The sequence below is a fragment of the Cygnus olor genome, chromosome 1 (assembly GCF_009769625.2).
Source record: "Cygnus olor isolate bCygOlo1 chromosome 1, bCygOlo1.pri.v2, whole genome shotgun sequence".
In the NCBI taxonomy this organism is placed as follows: Eukaryota; Metazoa; Chordata; class Aves; order Anseriformes; family Anatidae; genus Cygnus; species Cygnus olor.
This window is the reverse complement of record NC_049169.1, coordinates 140,180,994-140,199,117: the sequence shown is the minus strand read 5'-3', so window position 1 is coordinate 140,199,117 and position 18,124 is coordinate 140,180,994. Positions and strand designations below refer to the sequence as shown.

At 36.0% G+C, this 18,124-nt stretch overlaps 1 protein-coding gene across 3 annotated transcripts in view; it reads left to right on the top strand.

Moving 5' to 3' along the window:
* The window catches only part of MGAT4A (alpha-1,3-mannosyl-glycoprotein 4-beta-N-acetylglucosaminyltransferase A), a 76,555-nt gene that overhangs the window by 27,405 nt on the left and 31,026 nt on the right, over positions 1-18,124 (top strand). For all 3 annotated transcript variants that reach the window (XM_040546311.1, XM_040546398.1, XM_040546225.1), the window contains exons 3-8: positions 471-638; positions 3,212-3,352; positions 5,173-5,306; positions 16,603-16,649; positions 17,183-17,296; positions 17,898-17,973. In XM_040546311.1, the coding sequence (XP_040402245.1) occupies positions 471-638; positions 3,212-3,352; positions 5,173-5,306; positions 16,603-16,649; positions 17,183-17,296; positions 17,898-17,973 (680 nt within the window). The remainder of the gene's footprint in view (positions 1-470; positions 639-3,211; positions 3,353-5,172; positions 5,307-16,602; positions 16,650-17,182; positions 17,297-17,897; positions 17,974-18,124) is intronic.

The following is an 18,124-nucleotide window of genomic DNA, read 5'->3' as shown; positions in this document are numbered from 1 at the left end:
TCCTTCTCCCTTTTGGTCTTCTTTTGAAGAAGACATGCATTTATTCCACTCGTTCTTACAACGTATTCAGAGAGGGCTTTCAAGAAACATGACCTGTGCTCTTTTTAAGGCACTGCTCCTGTCATGCTTTTTAAAACAAAGGGTTTGTTTTAAAAACAGGGCATCTGTTCCAAAAAAAGGGACTCAGAATTGCCTTGTGGTGTTGAGTAATGGGAGCTTAAAGGTTGCTCCTGTCTGTGGCTGTGGTGATGAGGAGCATATCCCCTAGCACCTGCCTTGCATCCCTGCCTGGTGCAGTTATTCTTCCCTCTGTATGTTGTGTAAATACTCAGGAAGGTTTGTGCTGGGCGGCTATGTCCTTGCTGGCTGTATTTCAGGTGCTACATAGCTGAGCAGTCTCTGTCCTTTGTTGGAGCTCTCTGTAGTCATTTGTTGCCCGAAATAACCAGCATCATTTTTTTTCTCTGTAGAAAAGTTGATTGCATATCAACGGGAATTTCATGCTTTGAAGGAACGTCTTCGTATAGCTGAGCATCGGACTCTGCAACGCTCTTCTGAGCTGAATGCTATCTTGGAGCAGTTCAGGCGTGCAGTAGCAGAAACAAATGGAAGTAAGAATGCACTGAATAATTTTTCAGGTACATACTGTGATTGAGCTTTTTTTTTTTTTTTTAATAACTATGGACTATGAATATCTCTCTATTACTATAGAATAAGAAATTAATACTGAGAAATCTGAGTGAAATTGTTCAGTGGTGCAAATAACAAATCTATGTCATATGTTGCATCTGGTGGCTGGTTTTCTTTTTCCAATTTCTATTCTTAGTGAGCCACCCACTCTTCATTCTTATGACTTTAGAGAATGAATACTGATTCCATGCTCCGTTTGGAACTTCTGGTTGTTTATTTAGCATACTTGGACAATAACTTGCCTCACTTTTTAAATAGAGCTTGAAGGGAAAAGTGAGCAAACAGTCTTTATGAAAAGGATGAACTTGAATGAATTAAAATATGTTTAAAAATCAGATGGATGATTAAAAAGCATACAGGCAATCTGAAGTATTGGTTGTAATTTGTAAAATGTACAAGTAATGCCCTTTTTAATAACTAGTCATTAAGTATTAAATTTGTAAAGTCTTCTGTATTTTTTTATCCATTCCTGAGGCTGATGCTCAAGTTTACTAACAGCTGTGTTTGGCAATGTTCGAGAATGCCTTCACACTACTCATGAAATTATTAAAGTTACCTTTAAAATCATGCTCTAATTGCTTTAGTTGCTCTGATTTTTTATTAGATGGAAAGTGAATAACAAATAAATACAAACTTTCTGGCCAGAAGTCTGATTTGGTCATTTGCAGAAATGTCACTGTATTGGCCTAGTGAGGATAAGAAAAACAAAGATTTTTGCAAATCCAAAAGTTGGATAGTTTTTAAATCTGTTGTCTAGTTGCATTTGTGCAATGTTTTACCATCTTCTATAACTTAAAAAAAAATCTTTTTTTGAGGGTTATGATTGTAGGCCCTTAGTGCTGAGATTAGTATTGTTCTGATATTAATAAGAGTTGCTCAGACACTAATGGCCTGTCCAGCCTGAACTGTGTAGTTCCCTGGATCTCCAGGAATGGTGTGCATAAAGGTTACATTTGACATAGTCTGTGGTTCTTGTCTTACTCTTCTGTGTGTATCTTTCTGCTAAAGTAAACAACTATAGAGGAAGTTGTGTAAATTTGATACTGGATTTACAATTGGATTTACAATGTGGTATTACCACATGCATTTCTAAAAGTGAGTTAGCTTGCTTATATGCATGGTTGTCATAGAGAATTACTCTCTTCTGCTGCAGTTGAAGTTACTAATTCACATTTTTAACATTTTACCATCTCTGGATCCCAACTGCCTGTGGAGCATCCTTTTTTTTTTCCATGTGGAGTCATGACTGGCAATCAGCTGAAGTCTGAATTCCTGAGCTTTGTCCTCACAATTTAGGATTAGACAGATTTTACTAAGTTTAATGCACATAAGTATACATAATACTTTGTACTATTTGCTGTCTTTGAATCTGGAAGAATTCTGGATTGTTTTATGTAAATCATTATTCATTCATACAAAGAGGGTCATATTTTGAGGGACTTTTAGGCCCGTTTTTTTTTCAGTTGAAACTAAAGGAAATGTTAGCAAAAAGAAATGAAAACTTGTATTGGAATCTGTCAAAATTAGCATCTCTACTTATGGCATCTATTTTCAAAGCATTTTTAAGAGCAGAAAGTGCTATGAATTGTTTCATTGCCCCCCCCTTAAAAAAAAAAAAAGATTAAATCCTCATAGCAAACCGAAAGACAATGAGCAGGCAACCCTTCTGTTTTTGTTGTAGTTATGCTCAGAATCTGAGAGAAGTGACATTTATGGAATTACTTTAGGCACTTCTGTACAACTCAGATTTTCTTGGAAACCTTGAGTCCAGTTTCTCACATAACCTATGAACCTTACAATATTAAGTTTTTAAAGGCCCATGTGCTATCATATTGCTTGCTTGAAATGAGAGCTGTTTTCACACTTGATGTAAGAAAATTAACACATAAGAAACTGTTATTTGCAACTTTATGAGAACCACCTGGGTGTCCTGAGAGGCAGTATTCTCTAGAGAAAGCAAGAAGTATTTTAAATAATCTAGTGGAATAAATTAAATTCACATCAGTGTATGCTTTATTGCAGAAATACTCAAAATCTTGATTATATATTTAATATTAATTTTGTGTCTATATGTACAATCTATCCAATATGTATTTATAGTTTTGAAAAATTAATTATTTGCAGTAGCATTACTACGTGGTGATGACTCTATAGGCTTATGTAAAAAATAATCTGGGTAAACAGACCTGCCATTTTGATCTGCTGGAGGGGAAAAAAACAAAAACAAAAACCACTAAATAAATGGAGCATTCTTTACTTTTGTGATTAGGCACTGCAAGTCTTGTGTGATCAGGTGAGTATTAACTGTATCTGGAGGAAACTAATCCTGACGGTTGTTTACTTTAAAATTCAAAATGAGAAAAGACTTCCTTTGTACACAAGATACAATGCCTCAGTAAAATGGATCATTTCTTCCTTTTTTTTCAGTTAAGATCAAGCTGTGAATCTTATATGATTTACCACTGCATAAAACTTTTTATTGTTTGTTTTTCTGCATGGCTGACTTCATGTGTGTTTGCAGATGAGACACTGAAATTGTTAAAAGAACTAACAAGTAAAAAATCTCTTCAAGTGCCAAATATCTATTACCATTTGCCTCATTTGTTGAAAAATGAAGGAAGCCTTCAACCTTCTGTGCAGGTTGGCCTTGGAAGGACAGGAGGTAAGCTGATACAATGTTTGTTTTATGTTTTATATCTGGAGGAATTTCTAGTTCTTGTAATACAACATACTGCATTGCTTAGTAGATCAAGGACATCTCATTTAACTTGTGTGATATTGATATCTCTCAGAATTCACACTGAATCCAGGATGAAAGGAGTTTGGCTTCAGCTTTGCTCGTCTTCATAATCTGTCACGCCCCACCCCATGTTAAGCTCCGCATTAAGAAGCATTTAGTTTGGATGAATTTTTGTAACTAAGTAAAAGAGAACAAAGCACAGAAGTGTTACAGTTTCTGAACTGCTAATGGACATACCCCTTGGGCTTTTTCAGATTTGTGTGGCAACCATGCATAGATATAATTATTTTAGAGTTGGTCACAAATTAAAGTATAATTTAGAGTTGGACACACTAAGATAATCAGATAGAATTGCATCAATAAAATGTGGACATTGGTTGGAGGGGAAGAAATAAATATTGTGCTGCAATACCATTGATCCCCTTTTCTTTTTAATCCTCCCAAATTCTGAACTTTGGTCATTAGGATAGCTACATTGAATCCCACTCTTATAGCTCTAGAAAATAGTTAGGCTGAAGCCAAACCAAGCTGGCGTACCTCAAAGCATATGTATGTGTTTCCAAGCATGAAGGCCCCACCAGTGAATCCACAGGCATGCCTCTGTGTCAAATGTGTGGGCTCAAGCCATGAGGTTATTTTTCTGACTATAAACACCATTTGTTTCGAAGTTGTTAATCAGGAAGGCAAATGTTCATATTCCTTTATTGTTTTAAGTGAAGCCTGTATTATATTCCACTGGGAATATATGACAGAAGTTTGAAGTTAGAAAACAGAAACTGGAGTCAGGTTTATTTAATTAAAAAGAGGGAGAAAAATGAGTTTAATTTATTTTCCTATCTTCTCCTTTCCTGATCATGATGCTTTTTGAGTGTTTGTTTTAAAAAATCAGAACTTACTAATGTATAGTTGCTAGGTGAAGCAGGTGCTGTAAGTAAGGATAAACAAAATTTTTAATAGTTGTTTGATTTTATATATTTATGATCTGGTAAATCATTTCACACAGGTGGCTCGGAGCACTGAATGACTTCATGAAGTCTGGTCTATCCTTTTATTGTATTCCTGTTGTTACCTGTTGTGTTTACAGTAGGTTGCCAGCCCTGTGTGCAGAGTGGGGTGAGGAAGAATGAAGACTATGGTGAAATTTAAGGAACTTAGGAGCTGAATGGCCATCTGGCCAAAGCATTGTAGTATGGTCCAGAGCGCTTTGCATTTGAGGTACTTGTAACAGGGATGAGAGGTTTGAGTATGGAATTCTTGGGCTACCCTGATGACCTGAGCTTGTTTTTCTAGAAGAACCAAAATCTCATGCAAAGGAAGTAAGAGTTTTTCACCAGTACAATTTTAAAAGACTTCTGAGGAGTTAAAAATAAATACTTGAGTTGTGAATAATGATTATGCCAGCTTGAAAATAAAACTAGGTTAGGGAGGTTAATCATTCTGTGAGTCGTGGTGCAGCCTTACCTGATTAATATCGTGGTGGTTGATTATTACCTCGGCAATAGCCTGGCTTGTCTAGGATTACATTTTTTTTGTTTGCAATGTTTGCTCTGAGCATTGGTGGTGATTATGTTAATCATGTTCCTGTTTGATGGGTGTTATATTTTTAAACTATTTTAAATTACTGCTATCTCAATCTTTTAACTCTTTGTGTTTCTTAAGTGATACTTTATTATGAGACAAGCTTTTTGTTTTCACTGTGTATGAAATTACTGAAAGTACATTTCTGTTTTGTTTGATTTCAGTTTCCATTGTAATGGGAATACCTACAGTGAAAAGAAAAGTCAAGTCTTATCTTACAGAAACTCTCCACTCCCTTATTGATAAGCTGTCCCCCGAAGAAAAACTGGATTGTGTTATGGTTGTCTTTATAGGAGAGGTAATCACATAAATATTTTTATATGCTTTCTAACCTGCCTTTAATCACAAGTATTCCTTTCAGGAATTGACAAGGAGCTCCTTTTTCTTTGCAATTTAGACAGATGACTGTCTGTGCCTCCATCTCCTTTACATTTAAGGAAAAGTCTTGTTTCTCTGAGATAAATGATTGTGAAGAGCCCAGCCTTTTCTATTTATGAAGTGGGCGTGGATTCAGTGGACTGCTTATTTTGCACATCTTCTGATGTTATACATAATGATTGAGATGTCCTAATTATCTTACTCCTTCAGTATCAGCACTGTGGTTGAGGGTCTATGGTATGGTAGGGAGTTTTTTTTCCCCTTCTCTTCATGCTCCTTTTTAGTCAGTCCTTCCTCGGGTTGGTGCTGCAGTTGGGGAAGTTAGGTACAGATTGTTACTGATTTTATTTTTTGGACTTCCTGGACATCAAAAGTCCAGACCTTTTTTGATGGACTAATTCAAACAGTTTTCAGTTGGACTCTTTGGTCAGTTTGACTCTTGATTTAGCTGAATGCTTAAAGAAAATGATAGACTGCTTTCAGAAGTAATTTTGTTGGCTGCTGAGAGTTGTGTATGCTTATTTTTTCTTAAGAGTCTGACATGGAATGGGGGATTTTTTTTTACATATGTTTGATCTTCAGCCATCTAACCATGTAGTGCTCTGTTCAATCAGTGTTTTGTGAATTCCACAGAGGAAAATTTGAGTCCTCTAGTTATACCTGTGAACACCATTTTAATCTTGTGAGCCAGTGTCCTTTCAGCGATGATTAAGTGAGAAAACAGCGTGCTAATGCATCTAGTTCTATTAACAACAGATTTTAAATCTTTCTTTTAGAAGTTTATAAACTCTTGCTGTACCTGAGACTGACCCTTATAGTCTTCTAATATAAATCGCTCTGGTTTGTTTTTTTCTGACAGTGAGTAAGTCAAAAACCGTCAGTCTAATAGGTACTGCTTTTCTGCAGAAAATGCTCTTAAAACATCTCTTGGTTGAGAATATCAAGTGATCAGAATTAATTTAGGAATTACTGGAGCAATGGCATTCCTTCTCTGTACTGATTGGAATAATTTTATTGCCTTTTAATACGGCTTCTTTTCAAGGTTTAAAACTTTCAAGGTTTAAGAGTTCCATTTTGTTTTGCTTAAGGAGGTCTGAGCTGTGAAGACTGTGTGTTATCATTGGATTCTCAGTCTTCTACAGATCTTAGAGTAGGAGTGAAGAGAATCCACACCCCATCGCCAAATGCACAAGTTTCCCTTGTAACCTTAGACAAACCATGTAGGTATGCTTGAGTTTTCCATAGTTAAATAATTTTTGTCCCTTGAGGTGTTGTGAAATTTTCTTTTGTCTTGGGAATGATGCTATGAAAGTGGCCTTGAAGAAACTCAACATTTTAAAATGGGAGCTATTGCATCTCTGAACAAGGAGACTTGTGTGTTTCACTCTGGAGTGGGACCCTCTGTATCTTTTGGATATGGCTGTTCGAGGGGAGCACGATGTACTTACTCCCATGTCTGCTATGGGCACAGCAAGCCATGAATGTCTGGGAAAATCCGAAGAGCCTAGGTTTGGATTCTTGTCCCATTATAACTTTTCCCTAGCTTTGCATTTCTTTTTCCATCTAATTTCTCCATCCGATTTTGTCTCCCCTGCTTTACTTACTCCTTTTACCATGCTTTATATTTCCTTAAGTTCAATATCTTATAGTTTGTTCTGTAATTACTACAGGAAACTCTTACAGTGAATAATATGGTACAGTAAATTCATTATCCTGAACTGTGCTGTGTTTTTCTCTGGGTTATGCTGTATTTTTCAGCTTCCTTTTGCAAGATGGATTGTGTAGGTTTCATAAGCATTTTCTCTGGCTGCTTGAAGGAAAATCTATTCCCCTCATGGACTTCTGTTTGTCCTTAAACAAAAGGAAGGGCTTTTGCTCTTAAAATAACTTTAACTGTGGGGTTTCCTAGCCTAAAATGTGTTACTGTTGCTAGCATTAACGTTTGCATTAATGAAGGCAATTCAAAAATACATTAGGACTTTAATCAACTATGCCTGTATTAAAGATGATGGCAAAAGCTTCTGAAAAATGGTATGGCCTCTGCTAAACATTTGTGCAGCCTCAAGTACAGCAAGAAATGGTCATAGTGTGAGGTTAGGTAATGTTACTAATAAATTTAAAACTACTATTTGTGCTTTCTATATAGCTTGTACCACCACCACCACCAACAACAAAAGCAATAATTACAAAATTATTTTTACAAGAGAACTATATGAAAAGTGGTATTTTGGAAGGATTGCACGAGTATTTTCTTGCTGACTCAAACTGAGAAATCGAACTGACAGTGTTTAATAAGCATTGCTGGGAGACAGTCATAAACGATAGTTTCTTTGCGCTGAGCACCCTAAAACTTCTTCAATGGTTAATTTCTTTCTTTTAGCAGTTCTGTCTCACAAATTTGACTTTTCTGGAACACAAGTTGAAAATTACAGCTAATGGCCTTCTGCAAACATCATGAACAGTGTAAACAGATAAGCTAGTAAATATAGGTGCATTATGGTTGCTAAATAAAGAGATCTGCATATTCATTTACTGTATGGATATTTCTCAGTAATGTGATTATACACAGTAAATTTCCATACTGAAAGTTCAAGGAATTCTAAAATATCTTGGTTGGTGTGATACCTAATCACCAATTTAAATAATTACTAGAATTGCTTGACAGTAAACTGTGCAATTGTCCCAGTAACTGACATATGTCTGTGTTCTCCAATTTGTTAAAATAATTTTATTGCAGAATAATTTGCAGGGATTAATTAGGATGACTAATAAATAGGTGTGAATCATTATATGTCTATACTTAAAATCTTTTTATTCCCCTTGACTGCGTAGTTAGCTCAGATGCTCATCAGATGATTTGAAACAAACGATTCCGGTTTGCATGAAAACCTTCTTTCTGAGGAAACTATAGGCTCTGGGTTTAAGGAACTGTGAACTCCACGTGAAAATGAATGTCCTTTTTTTTTTTTTTTTTCATAGGGATTGCAAATAACAAGGGAAACAAGGTTTTGAAATACTTTACATCATAGTGGAACAACAGACATAAACATGTATGCTACTGAATATGAGAGAAATTAAAATATTTTTCTGGTATCTAAAGATTTTTTTTTTGTATGAGGAGATCTCATTTACCATGAAGAAAGTGCGTCTTAGACTTGTTCTAAATATATCACAAATTATTGTGAGTCCACTTCATTAATCAGTGACTGTGCTTAGCACGGTCTTTTGTACAAACAGTAATCAATGTATATTGGAAAGATCGTAAGTCCTTGATTTGACCAAGAATATCAAAAAGGCAAATCATTTCAGAAAGAATCAGAAGACACTTAAAGCTATGCAAAAGTATTTTGCTGATATTATATACTACTGATTACATCTGATTGGGCAGTAATTGTCCAGCCATTTACTCTTGGAGCACCAGTCCATATGCTATGCTTTCTCACACATTGCTTATTAAATCCTATACTGTTGTTTCACATGTAATCCTAGCATAAACACACACATATATACATATGTATGAATGTGTATATATTAAATAAATAAATTAAAGCTAAACAAGGCCGTTTTGCTAAATAATATAATCATCACCAGGTAATTTTAAGGGCCTGCACGGGTGGTAACCTTAGTTTTGGATTCAAAACCAATCAAGATGACAGCAGTTTCTAGTTACAATGTTAGCTCTTGTAACTAGAAGGCAGCTTGGCATACCAGTTAGAAGTTGAGATACCTATTTAAACTGCTGTTTTATTCTCAGCTTCTTTGGCATCCAAAGAGTGTGGACTGTTGATACTGGGCACCATCACAGGATTTTACATTCCTCTTTTCATGGTAATGGCTAGCAAAGTTTTATATGAGATTAAATGGGTGATAAAAATCTTTCTTAGATCTTGGAGAAGATTTTTGACAGGAGTTTGAAACCTGCTATGGACCTGAGACAAATTTAGTGTCTCAACAGAAAGATGAAATTGCGCTTTTTTTTCTCAAGCTCTAGATTTGAATGACTGAAATGCTTCTCTTTATCTACAAGATACCTTTTGAGATGTTCCAGGCCCACAGTAACTATCTGATGTTTCTCATAAGGGAACATCACTGTTAATAGTTGTAAATGTTCTCACCAGTAACATCTAGAGCATCTATTTGTGAGATGAAAAGTAGCAGTAATAATCTTATTTCAGAAGCCTTACAGTAGGCGACTTTGTACCTGGATGGTTGACTGAATTAACACTGTATTAATAAGCAAGTTTAGGACAACATTCTCAAGTTTTACTTCCATGGTCTGCCTTGGCCTAAAGACAATAAGGACGAATTCCTTCTGTCTTCCAAGTAAACAACACAGTTCGTTGAAGTGTGCTTTTGATTGTACACAACTGCTACCTGCATTTGACTAGAAAAAATAGACCTTCTAGACTTTTTCAATGATTTACAGGCTCACCCAAGGACACGAAAAAATTTCCCCAGGTTTCCAGGCCACATGTTCTGCCTTCTTTCAGACTCTACAAAGAAGGCTTTGTCTGTAATACATTACAAAGTTAGTTGAGAGCTATATGATATTAACATGATTTCCACCTAAATGTGCTGTTTTGAGTTGTCCCTTGACTTTTTGTTCTGGCTGGCCTTCTTAAAATCTAAACTTGTTCTCTGATGTGGTGCTGTGGTTCACAGCACAACTCCTAGGGACTTGAGCCTTCATGACTGAGGAGGTGGCATGCAGGATACGAGGGTAGGGACAAATGAGAGTGGAGTGATAGAAGAATAAACTTGTATTCCTGATACTGCCGTGAAAGGCTTTGCATTGTGAGACCCTGTCTATTAGACTTTTTTTTTTCTTTGTAGTTGTTCTCCTTGTTCCTGTGTTTAACTTAAAACTGCTGCTTCAGATCCGAAAGCAGAAACTGTATTCCTGAAATAATCTTTTTCAGCTGTATTGGTTGAACTTTAACAGATACTGTTACCTTTTTCCACAGGCTTTGTTTATATCCTTACACTGTTGAAACCACTGGAAAACACTGCTGTACTTTATTCCTTAGGGCTTTTTCACTGTATAAATCTTCAAAAATATGTCTAAATGCTATTTTAGTGGATGATTTTTTCTAGGTGAATTTTAAGGTCTTGTATATAGGTAATCATATTTATATGTACTTTCACCATTTTGTCAAACACAGGTTTACTTTGCCTTTTCTGGAGGCTGTTCAGTTTTGCATTGCTTGTTATTTAAAATACATTGTAAAAATATTCCACCCATATTCTACAAGGGTGGTGAAAGATCAGATAAAATTATTGAAATGCATAAGCAATTAAATTACTACTTTTTTTTTGGGTGTGGGGGGGGGTTGTTTCTTGAATAAGTTAAGACTGATTTATAGTAGATAATCATTTAAGAATTAAGATCTGGGCAAGTTGACAGACTAGATAAACCACATTGTTTAGAAGGAACTGTACAGTTGATGTCCCAATTCTTCACGGCTTTCCCTGCAGCTTCCCTTCTTGAATTTATAGTATTTTGATAGTTTTTAGTGCCATCTTTGGTCTATTTGCGCTTGTCTTCCTAAAACCAACTCTTAATGACAACTGAAATAGAAATTTAATCTGAACAGATGTTTGGTCTGCTGAGGCAATATCCAACAGACTCACAAAGATTGGAAGGGACCTCTGGACATCGTCTAGTCCAAGCCCCCTCCCCTGCTGAAAGCAGGGACAACTGCAGTACACCTGTGCATTTTGCAGAGCATTTCAACGTGCATCTTGAAAATTACAGCTTATTAAAAAAGTTAAGCTTGGTAAGTCAAGCTTCCAGAACAAGAAAATCATAGAATCGCAGAATGGTTTGAGCTGGAAGGGACCTTTAAAGACCAGCTAGTTCCAAACCCCCTTCCATAGGCAGGGGCATCTTCTACTAGATCAGGTTGCTCAATTGCACCGCTCAATTGCTTGTACGTGGTATCATAGCATTCCATCATGTTTTACCTGCTTTTTTTTTGTGTGCGTGTCTGTTGGTTTTTTTTCTACTCCACTTGGAGAACCTAATAAAGGAAGTGCTCATTGGCTGGGTGTCCCATAGAGTTTAATTTTGTATAGCAGCTGCTATTTTGTAGCACTTTATTTTGCCAAAGTCCAGTGTTTAGCACTTCTGTTCACTTGTGGTGGGGACGTCATGGAAACTGGGATAAAGTTTAGTGTTGAGTGGCAAACTATGGAAAACTTAAAATTCAAGTGATGTCTCCAGTAGGAGTAGAGAAGCATTTACAGGAAGAGTGGGACAGAAAATAAAATAGGACAGGAATCCCATGCTTTACAATGGAATGTAGTTGTCTCAAATTCAATTCAATATTTTTGCTTCTTCTAGCTTTACCATGTCTTGTTCATTCTGTGGTTTGATGCAAAACACTTGTGCACTTACTCTGCCTGTGCTTCAACCAAGTTCCAGTCCTGTTTGGACTCACTGTTATTGCTTGTTTAGATTTTATATATGTGGATTAGAGCTGAGTCTCTGTGGTGGTACGGATGCAATCTGGATGCCTCTAAATGAAATTAAGAGGCAAAATCTGAAATGAAGGCAACATTTCTCATAGAGTACATAGCTAAATTGTGAACCTTGTTGCTACTGGATATAGTGAAATACAAGTGAGTAAATAGGTTCTGGAAGGCATTAAGCAAATTCACAGAGAACAGATACAGAAGGAGTTACTGAATCTAATGATATGGATGCCACTTAGGCCTAGTAATTATAAATTGTTAATTACTGAGAACTGGCAGGTATATGAAAGGAAGGAAGATTTGTTCTGTACATACCCTGTTTATTACTTTTTTTTTTTCTGAGCATTTGCTATTGGCTAAGATAGCACATAAACTTTAGGTGCAGATAGACCTTTGTTCCATACTGCCATGGTTTTGAGAAGCAGTTCACCTTCTGTATGCTTGCAGGTATTAAATAGATAGGTTTTAACGATATGAAAGAGTTGGTTCTTAAAACTAGAAATCTTTTTCTCTGACAGTTGGTTAGCCATTAATGAGAGCATTCTAACCTCTTGTTTTGTCTGCTAGCTAATATATTCTACTGCTTTGCTATGTGCATCCTCACTTATAAAATCAATAAAAAAAGATTGGACTTTTGTTCACTGCTGCTCTTGTTCTTTGTGCATTTGTTATGAATAACAATGTTTGTTCAGACAAACCTTAGAATAATTGCAAATTTGAACATAAAGTAGAGAAGGTACTGTAAGCAATTGTAGAGCAGCATCTTACAAAAACAGGAAATTTGAGAAAGACACTGACTCTCTTGAACTTTTTTTCCACAATGGACTCCAGGTTTTCTTTTAGAGAGGTTCATCAAAGCACTGTGTGTATCTGTCATCAAAATAGCTGATATGTGAGTTAAACCTTAGATGTTGCCAGTTCAGGCTTATGAAACACCATAGATTTCATAAGCTAAAATCTTCTTTTCCTGCTGAAAGTTTAGGTAGGCTCAAGGGGGGATACTGGCGAGGTACATGGAAAAGGGGTCTACTGAGGAATATTAAGTATACAATATCACACCTGGCTCAGGAAGTGACCTGAACTGAAGGCAGTCAGAGCATGGATGGTAGCAGGAGGAAGTACTACGTGTGCTTGTCCTGTTTGTACTCTTTTCTATGTATCCGTTTTTGGCTGTTGCTGCTGGAAGCAAGATGCTGAGTTGGGCGAATCTTTGGTCTTGATCTAGTATGAATGAAAAAAGGAGGATGTCTCACCCCATGTGTTCTTACTTTGTCTGAGATCAATAATTTCTTATGACTAGGAAGAAAGAATGGGCAAGAAAAATTTTATCTGCTGATATTGAAATAACCACTCCTGTTTACACCTTTCATTAGTCCTCAGAGATCTACTTAACAAGACAAACTTGTTTTTGAAGCTCTGCAATTCATTGATAAGATGCATCTTTTTGGCTGGCGGTGTTAACTCTTTGGCTGTGGACTATCACAATTTGGCACTTAATCTTTAAGGGGATTAGCTCTTTAAATATTAATTTTTGCTGCTTTTTCTCAGGTTCCAAACTCCTAGGGATTATTTCGTCTTCAACCTTAAGAGTTTTGTGAAGGAATGTTAATGCCTTCTGATGCAGTACATCATTCATTGTTGTTTTCTTACAGGTTGTGCTGCCTTGATTGGGATCACCAGTGACATTTCCTTTCAATAGTTGCAAATAGCACTGATACCATGAGCCAGGTTCTTCATAGCTGTTCCAAGGTCAAACTGGTATCTACCAGATGATCTTCAATGGAAGCCTGAAGAACAGTTACACTTTCTTTCATGGATGATTTCCTTTTGATTAATCGGGATTTGTCTTGTCCTCTTTAAGGTTCTTGGAGAAGACAAGGTCTCCGTTATATTATCTGTTGTTCATACTTGTTTTCAGCAGTCTCATGTCCTGTAGGTCGATAAAGAGGACCAGAGGTCTTATTTTATCAGGCAGTAAATGCCTTCTTCCTTAAAAATGGGGAATAGATCTTGGTCAAAAATAGATTTTTCCATCACTCTTCAGTTACTGGCTGAATTTATTGATAGTGCTTGGAAGATCCTTAGGCTAGAGCAATTCTCTGACTATTCCAGATATCCTGCCATTGCTGCACTATGAAGTCTTCTCTGTAGTTTTAACTCTTCCCTTGGGTATTGCGACAGATTGATTGAATTAATTGGACGCTCTCATATTTATTTCATCAGGTTGTGTGAAATAACTTCCGAGTGCCACCGTCCTGGCACCTGTCCACAGCTGAAGGGTGTTGGCAGAGATCCCATTGAGCGTTAGGCTGGGTAATGAGAAGAGGTGGTTGCCTCTGGAGGTTCTGACGTGGAAGGATGGCGCTCAGCCTGCTGACCTGAGGGGAGGAGTTTGGTGTTGAAACCCTGCTTCTGAATCTCAAATGCTGCTGGTAGATAAAAATACCATTGTTTAGAAATAATGGCAGGATATCAAGTTTTTAATGCATTTGCTCACATAAAAAATGGCATCAGCTATTTCAATCTCAACGTCCTTTTTCATTCTAAAAGTGGTATCTCCTTTAGCACTTTGCTGGTGCAGTGTTGATTTGGAAGGAAGGTTACTACTAAACCAGCAGCAGCATTTGCCTTATCTTCTGTTTTGTGTAGCTAGACCAGGCAATCTTGACTTGGTTTGACAGTAGCACAGGTTACAATACGAAATTGAAAGTCTACAGGCTACACCACTTTAACGTGAAGCTATTGTGGTTGCTGTTCTGACTGGGAAATTGCCAACCTTGTGTGTTGAGTGTGTGACACACACACAAAAATAGTTGGAAGTACAGAAAAAACTCTTATTCCAGACTTTCTAATCTTTCTGGATGTGGTCCATCCTGTATTAAGGACGTCAGGTTTTAAAAGCACTGTAAAACAGGACAAAGCTATGTTCATTTTAAGGAGAGTTACAGTGAAGCATGAGCTTGTGACTAAATATATGCTTCCAATTACGATAAAATTCTGCTTTTATTTTAATGTCTGGAATACTGTGTAGAGACTAGCTGTGCTTTTGGTGTCTATTCATTTAAAAACAAAACGAAAAACCCCACAACTTGTTTTCCTACGTAATTACATTATGGACAGTTTAACAAGTATTTTAACTTATTAATCCTAGACTAAGTAATTGGCGTTTGGAATGTCAACTAGAAATTCAGATCGTTTCTTTTTCCTATGTTGACTAAACAATAATTTTTAATGTTTAAAAGTAAAAAAAAAAAAAAAAAAAAGCTTTCAGTAAAAGATAGAAATAATTATTATTGAATTATCTTTACATAGTGATTTGCAGCTATTAAATCACAACAGAAGAAGTTGTCTTAGACTCCATTCTTGTAAAGAACTGTGTCTGAACAATCCATATGTGTAATTAAAGACTTAGTGATATGTGAAGGTCCATATGGGTCTGTGAGTCTGCTTGGGTGGAACTCATTGTGGGACAAGTTTTAAATTGCTAACACCTTAACTGCTTATTAGGATTTCTATCCTGTGAAACACTAGGAATAGTGCTTACAAAGGAAATATTTATGGAAAAAAAAGCATGACAAATGCTTTCAACTCACTTCTTCATATAGTGTTTGCAACCTGCTTTTGGAAGAAACCCACTGCTGTCCTTTTTGAAAATGTGCGTGTCACTGGCATTATGTTGGATTTTATAAAAAGTAAATCTTTAAAAATAGGAATGGTGATTTCTAAGATCAAAGGGTAAGAACCTTTATCAAACAAGATTAGTGGTTCTATAGAAGTGCTTGGGAAGGATTTATTCTCGGTGTATATAATCCTTTAATGATAATCTGCATTACAAATTCATCAGAAAGATAGTATGAACTGTTCCTTTGTTTCCAGCATTTCAAAGGCAGCTGTTTCTGCAGAATCCTCATGAGCTACCAGGATCTATGTTGATTTACAGACTGTAACTTTTCTTTTTAAAACTGATAAATAATATGTCAAATTATTAGATTAGTAAGTACGGCAGAGACTAGTTTTTCTTAGTCTAGTTTATGAATTCAAAACCTCTCCTTTCCTGCATGCGTAAGACCAAGTTAGTAGGTTGCATAAGAGGCCAGTTCTGGCAAGTTAGGTGATCTATACTCTTCCTGAATGTCAGAATTAATTTTTTAACCAACAAGTAATTTTTTAGAATATTTGCATCTTAAGAACCAGGTGATTTATCAAATTAATAGTCCCTCAAGTTTAGTCTCTGATGCAAAAAAGCAACCCTTGTTAGGAAAACAGCATGTTCGTTGTTGTCTGAGGTTGGGGTATCCATGCTTTAAGTGCGAAGTTTAGGAGATGTATTTATGAAAGAGGTGTCTGTTTATTGCCCTGTTCTTCAGAAGTCTTTCCTTGATAATATTTTTGTATAATGTAATATTGTTAACAATATGTTCTTCCTACACAAATACTGGGTGATCATTTTGTCATTAAGACTATGAACTGCAAGAAAATGCTAGTTTTGCATCAGGACTGTCTATTAAAAGCAGATATAAAGCAAATGTTATTTCCCTGTGTTTACATAAAAGAATCGTTTTTTCTTCTGTTAGTCAAAGGACACAGTTACCTGAGTGATGTGTTCCTCTATTACTCAAATATCTTACATGCTGAAATTGATTTTCAAGTACCTCACCAGTTGTTACTGGGTTCTTTTAAAGAGTAGCTGCAAAACGGTTAAGTATTTTATTTGATAGTGTGTTTTTGTTTTTGTTTTCCAGACTGATCTTGATTATGTTAACAATGTTGTTGCAAGCCTGGAAAAAGAGTAAGTTGTAGTTCTAAATAACATTATGATAAGTAATAAAAAGTATTATGGAAATAGAAGTTTATACATTTTTGTATTTTGGGGAATTTGTACTTTTGAACCAAAAGGTATTAGATAATAAATTAAGGGCAATGATTCAGTCAGTTAAGTTGTAAAATAATAAATGGAATTAAGTTGATTTTGTGCACCATAAATAGATTTAGTTGCCATTAAAATAAATGGGAATTTGTGACATCTCTGTTACTGTCTTGTATTCCATACATTCCAAGAGAACTGTAGGGGGAAAAAGAAAAGCAAACAGTGTTTAAAATCTAGTTAGAATTCCAATTATTGGTCAAGAGACTAAGAGGCTATGCTTTTCTGAAAAAGCTATTAGGGAAAACAATATCTTCTTATACAGTAATTTTACTTCACATCCCTTATTTGAGTAAGTCATTGCTATAACCAGGCATAGTAATTCTACCAACAGAAAGCTAGCAGGAAATGTACAGAACTCAAAATATCTCATGACTTTATGATGTTTCTATTGGCAGATTTTCTACAGAGATCAATTCTGGCTTGGTGGAAGTAATAGCCCCTCCTGCATCTTACTATCCTGACTTGTCAAACTTGAAAGAGACATTTGGAGACTCAAAAGAGAGAGTGAGGTTAGTTTATTCCTCCAAATCCTTTCCCATCTCCTCCCACATTCACACTTTTCTTGTTTATAAAATGACAAGTGGGATGTGAATTCTTTAAATGTTTTCTTACTGTAATTCTTGAAAGTGTGGGGAAATTAAATGAGCACTGAGTTCTTTTCAGTCTTATCTGCATGCTGTTCTGTGCATGATCAGAGCCTAATGCTGAGCTTGGTTGAACTCATTTAATGTTAGATTCTGGGAGGTGAATACAGACTTTTGTTGGTGTTTTTTGTTTGTTTACTGTTTTTCTTTCTGAAATATGGTGTAAAACCAAGTAATTCCTGCTGAATTACTATTTAAAATGCACATGTGTTTGTAGTGAAATGCCAGGTAGTTTTCACAAAATCGGAATCAAAATAAACCAATTTTTTGTCTGTATTAAAACATAAGGTGAAAGCTTTGTTCCTTTTTTTTGAGACAGAGGATTTCCTGAGGGAACGATGCCAAAAGCAGTTGTCCTAACATTTCACCAATATGCGTCATTTTTCATAGTGAGATTTACTTTGAATTACCAGTGTGTATTGAAATAACTTTTTTTATTATCCTTAAGTTTTTAATTGAATTTCAGATGGAGAACAAAGCAAAACTTGGATTACTGTTTTCTCATGATGTATGCCCAGAAGAAGGGAGTTTATTACATTCAGGTAAATTTCTGTTCTTTGTTTTGAAATGAGTCTGCATAAATTTTCAAATGAGTCTCCAGAAATCCTGCTGTTGGGTACACCAGAAGGACCTACATAGAGCAGAGATAACATGGTTCTATTCTTGGAGGGCACTGAGTATGGGCATAATGGT